Source organism: Triticum dicoccoides, chromosome 2A (assembly GCF_002162155.2).
Source record: "Triticum dicoccoides isolate Atlit2015 ecotype Zavitan chromosome 2A, WEW_v2.0, whole genome shotgun sequence".
NCBI lineage: Eukaryota > Viridiplantae > Streptophyta > Magnoliopsida > Poales > Poaceae > Triticum > Triticum dicoccoides.
The window spans coordinates 752,761,354-752,766,699 of NC_041382.1; the positions used below are offsets into that span (position 1 = coordinate 752,761,354).

Below are 5,346 nucleotides of genomic sequence, written 5' to 3' on the forward strand. Positions count from 1 at the left end.
TTTGTAACCTTTATGAAGAGAGCTATAGCAAAAAAAAACACACTTCTTAGAACGAAACTCAAGCTTGCGCTTATTATATGGACGAAGATGTGGCCAACAAGCACACCCAAATACCTTGAAAAAGGTATAATCAGGTTGTTCATTAAGGAGAACCTCAATGGGAGTCTTCATGTTTAAAACACGAGTGGGAGTACGGTTGATGAGAAAGCATGCGGTGGTGAAAGCATCACTCCAAAACCGAAACGGAACAGATGCATGGGCCAAAAGAGTAAGACCAGCTTCAACAATATGACGATGCTTACGTTCGACTGAACCATTCTGCTGATGTGTATGTGGACATGCTAAACGATGAGCTATCCCAAGCGACTGAAAGAAGGAGTTGAGGTTGCGATACTCGCCCCCCCAGTCCGACTGGACATGAACAATTTTGTGCTTGAGAAGACGTTCAACATGTTTTTGAAACTGGACAAAAATATCAAACACATCAGATTTGCGTTTAATAAGGTAAAGCCAGGTAAAACGACTATAAGCATCAACGAAACTGATATAGTAATTATGACCACCGACAGAAGTCTGAGCAGGACCCCATACATCTGAAAACACAAGTTCTAAAGGATGTTTCACCTCACGACTGGACTCCGAAAAAGGAAGTTGATGACTCTTCCCCTGCTGACAAGCATCACACACTGCTACATCTTTATTACTAGACAAACTAGGAAGCTCATGACGACGCAAAATATGACGGACAATAGGTGTGGCCGGGTGACCAAGACGAGCATGCCACTATGACGGAGAGACCCGAACTCCACTGAAAACACGGGCGACGCCAGGATGCTCCAGACGGTAGAGGCCCTGGCACAACCGCCCACTAAGAAGAATGTCCCTCGTGCCCCGATCCTTAATAAAAAGATCAAAAGGGTGAAATTCACAAAGCACATTATTATCACGTGTGAGTTTAGGAACTGAAAGAAGATTACGGGTCACAGATGGAACTCGAAGAACATTGCGAAGCTGAAGACTCCTATTGGCATGTCTAGTGAGAAGAGATGCTTGACCAATATGAGAGATGTGCATACCTGCTCTATTGGCGGTGTGGATCTTGTCGGAGCCATGATAGGGTTCACGAATGTGAAGCTTCCCCATCTCGCTGGTCAGATGCTCTGTCGCCCCAGAGTCCATGTACCAGTGTGGATCGATGGAGTAGGACTGAGTGTGTCCCTGTTGCTTCTGCGGCGAGGGACGATCAGCCATGGCGACCCGACGGGCATTGTTGCGTGTATCTTTGCCGTCATTGCCAAGACCAAGGAAGCTTCGCTGGAAGCGCTTATGACACTTGGAGGCCCAGTGCCCATCGCGGCCACAAAGCTGGCACACACGTGGACCACCAGCCCCCGGTAAGGTCGCAGTAGGTGGGGGGCCGAGGCGGGCGACGGTGGCAGCCCCAAGGGAGACCGGGGTGATGAAGAAGAGCGGCCACCCTTGGTGGCGGCGTTGGCCGAGAGGGAGCCAGTGCCCCTGGTGCGGCGAGTCTCGACCCGTTGCTCAGTGAGAAGGAGCCGAGAGAAAACCTCGTGTGCCAGCATGGGTGTCGAGTTGCCCCGCTCGTTGATGATCTCGACTAAGGCATCATACTCCTCATCAAGACCATTGACAATAAACGAGTTGAACTCGGAGTCGGTTAGGGGCTGTCCAATGGAGGCCAATGTGTCGGCGAGGCCCTTGACCTTGTTGTAGAACTCAGTGGCAGTGGAGTCAAACTTCTGACACTCTCCAAGCTGACGACGGAGTGCAGAGACACGAGCCTGGGACTGCGCTGCAAAGGTGCGCAAAAGGATGGTCCAGGCCTCATGAGACGTCTTCGCGAAGACAACAAGGCCGGCAACTGCCGGCGAGAGCGACCCCTGGATGGAGGAGAGGTTCGCCTGGTCCTGCCCCGTCCAGACGCGATGGGCCGGATTGTAGACCGGACCGTGCACGCTGTCTACCAGCGCGGGTGGGCAGGGAAGCGATCCGTCGACGTAGCCTAGCAGGTAGTGACTCCCCAAGAGCGGGAGAACCTGCGCACGCCAGAAGATGTAGTTGTCGGCGGAGAGCTTGATGGTGATGAGATGACCGAAGTGAAACGGCGGCGGCGAAGACGATCCCATCGAGGAGGCTGCCTGGGGTGCAAACACCATGGAGGCAGCCGGAGGCACCGAAGCCGATGCGGGAGGAGGCGGGACCGCAGCCAGGGCGGGTGCCGCAAAGCTCACGGCCGGTGCGGACGCCGCAAGGCCCGCAGCCGGGGCGGACGCCGCCAACCCCGCCAGCGGGGCGGTGTGATCCGCTTGCGGCAGGAGCGGCGGGACGACGCCTGCGGAGTCCGCAGCGAACGGCGGCGCCGCGGTGTGGACCACGAGATCACGCCCGAGCGAGGGCGCCGGCGGCGTGGAGAAGACGGAGCCGATGCTCCTTGTCCCGATCGGAAGCGGGAGGTTGAGCAGAGCCGCAAGAGAGGCCGGGAGGAAGCCCGCAGCAGTGGAACCGGTGGTGGCGGCGCTCGACATGGCGGCGGCGCGATCGGTGGCGCGGCGGCGGCGGTGAAGGCGGCGGCGGCTGCGGCGGCGGTGCGGGTATTAGGGTTTAGAAGCGGAAGCGATTGTAACCTAGCGTGATACCATGTAAGACAATAAGTTTTGGGAACCAGCCCAACCCTCTAGGGGTGGCTTATCTCATTATATATAATGGTTCTGTTACAATACGTACATAGGTACAGAAGCTATACATGGTGCGGCTCGGCGCGGTGCTCCTGCTCGTCCGCCGGTGGCCCAACCCCTGGTGCGGCTGTCACGTGTGCCGGGCTTACCTCACGGGGTCGTGGGCCAAGGAGTTCACCAATCTCGCTGACTGGTACGCGCACCTGCTGCGCGAGTCGCCGACGGGCACCGTCCAGGTCCACGTCCTCGGCTGCACCGTCACCGCCAACCCGGCCAACGTCGAGTACATGCTCAAGACCCGCTTCGACAACTTCCCCAAGGGCAGGCGCTTCGCCGCGCTCCTCGGCGATCTCCTCGGCGGTGGCATCTTCAACGTCGACGGCGACGCCTGGCGCCACCAGCGCAAGATGGCCAGCCTCGAGCTCGGCAGCGTCACCGTGCGCTCCTACGCCTACAAGATCATCGCCCAGGAGGTGGAGACGCGCCTCCTGCCGGTCCTGGCTGACGCCGCCGACAAGGGCAAGGTTGTCGACCTCCAGGACGTGTTCCGGCGGTTCGCCTTCGACACCGTCTGCAAGATCTCCTTCGGGCTGGACCCGGGCTGCCTCGACCTCGACATGCCCATGTCGGACCTAGCCAACGCGTTCGACGCCGCCTCGCGGTTCTGCGCCATGCGGGGCGCCGCGGCCTCGCCGTTGGTGTGGAAGATGAAGCGGATGCTCAACATTGGGTCCGAGAGGGAGCTTAAGAAGGCCATCAAGCTCGTCGACGACCTCGCGTCGGCCATGATTCTGCAGCGGCGGAGTCTGGGTTTTGACAACAGCCACGACCTCCTGTCCCGCTTCATGGCCTCGGACGTCGCCATGGACGACAAGTATCTCCGCGACATCGTCGTCAGCTTCCTTCTCGCCGGGCGGGATACGGTCGCCTCCGCGCTTACCACGCTCTTCATCCACCTGCACAAGAACCCTGAAGTCGCGGCTGCCATTCGCGCGGAGGCCGGCGGCGAGAAGCCGTCCACCTATGAGCATCTGATGAGCCTGCATTATACCCACGCAGTGCTGTTCGAGAACATGCGGTTGTTCCCGCCGGTGCAGTTCGACTCCAAGTTCTGCGCCGCCGCCGACGTGCTCCCGGACGGCACCTACGTGGACGGCGAGTCACGCGTGATGTACCACCCGTACGCCATGGGACGCATGCCGAGCATCTGGGGAGCCGACTACGAGAAGTTCCGCCCCGACCGGTGGCTCACCGGACCCGGCGGTTCGTTCGCGCTGGTGAACCTGTACAAGTACCCGGTGTTCCAGGCCGGCCTCCGCGTGTGCCTCGGCAAGGAGCTAGCCATAACTGAGATGAAGGCGGTCGGCGTGGCCGTGGTGAAGGCGTTCGACGTGGACGTGGTCGGAGAGAACGGCCGTAGGGGCTGGGCGCCAACGTTTGTGCCGGGGCTCACGGCGTCCATCAGCGGCGGGCTCCCAGTGAGGATCAAGCGCGCTTCGATGCAGACCGCAGAGTAGTTTTTAGCGTGCGTGCATTAATTGATGCTTGATTTACAGTTTTTTTTTGAGAGTACGCTTAGGCGTACCATAGCTTTATAGAAGGCAGAAATGAAATTACAAGAAGCTACCACTCGTTACGAACAACGAGCGTAGCACACACCACACCACTCACGACCAAGATTACAAGCGGACAACACCGCAAAGCAAGCTACAACACAGAAGAGCCTATCCTCAGCTGACACACACACCGCATCTCGATCGACGCCGGACACCTCCGAAGACCACCACTTTCCATAGAACATCGCTTGTCGACGCACCATCCACTCTGAGCGCCTAAGAGGAAATGGCAAGTGGAAGGCGGGACTTGCTCCGATCTAAGAGAAGCACCTTCTTGAAGACACCAGCGATGAGCGTACATAGCGCCGCAAAGAATCAACAGAGGACAGCGGTGAACACCGAAGGAGAGCAATAAGAACCCGACCATGTCTCCACACACAAAGCTCCCAACAGAGATACGACGTCGAGGACGCCGCCAATGTGCCGATCCAACATCGAATCGAGGCTTTCGCCCGGAGACAGCCACCAACTCCAAGTGAGCGAGGGGCATGGCGCACACACCTCGGCGACGCCTTCAAGAAGAAAATGAAACCCACAGGTGCCATCGCCGCCGGCCCGGCATAAGCCAAGCAGGATTTTCATCCGCGCAAACGCACATCACCACGCCTCCTGGAAATGGGCTACACCGTCCAATTTGCCTCGCACAGCCGCCACCGCAACTCTAAGTCGAAGTAGCCGCAAAGCTGAGGACCGACGACCAGCTGCATGACCAAGAAGAACCCGGCCACCGCACCAACTCCCAGCCTGAACAAGAGACTGCAGCCACCCCCACCTCCGGCAGGGTCCATGACCGTCCGCAACTGCCTACACCCACTCCAAAGGCTGGCCTTGCGACGGACGGACCCGCTCCTCCACGAAGAACCAAGCCGCGCCACCGAGAGAGCCCCGCCACTCACCTGTAACGCCCTCGATGCGGCTATATCTCCCATGTGTCGAAGCACGACTTAGAGGCATTACCGCATTGAAAGCAATGTCGCAAGTGAGGTAATCTTCACACAACCCATGTAATACAATAGGGGGAAAAGATACATAGT

General features: G+C 58.2%; 1 protein-coding gene across 1 annotated transcript; it reads left to right on the forward strand.

The window, feature by feature from the left end:
• Positions 1 to 2,764: 2,764 nt before the first annotated feature.
• Positions 2,765 to 4,347, forward strand: LOC119358315 (cytochrome P450 94C1-like). The gene has a single exon (XM_037624923.1). It carries the CDS (start codon positions 2,765 to 2,767, stop codon positions 4,211 to 4,213), a length of 1,449 nt encoding a protein of 482 aa, XP_037480820.1. The 3' UTR covers positions 4,214 to 4,347.
• The last annotated feature ends 999 nt before the right edge of the window (positions 4,348 to 5,346 follow it).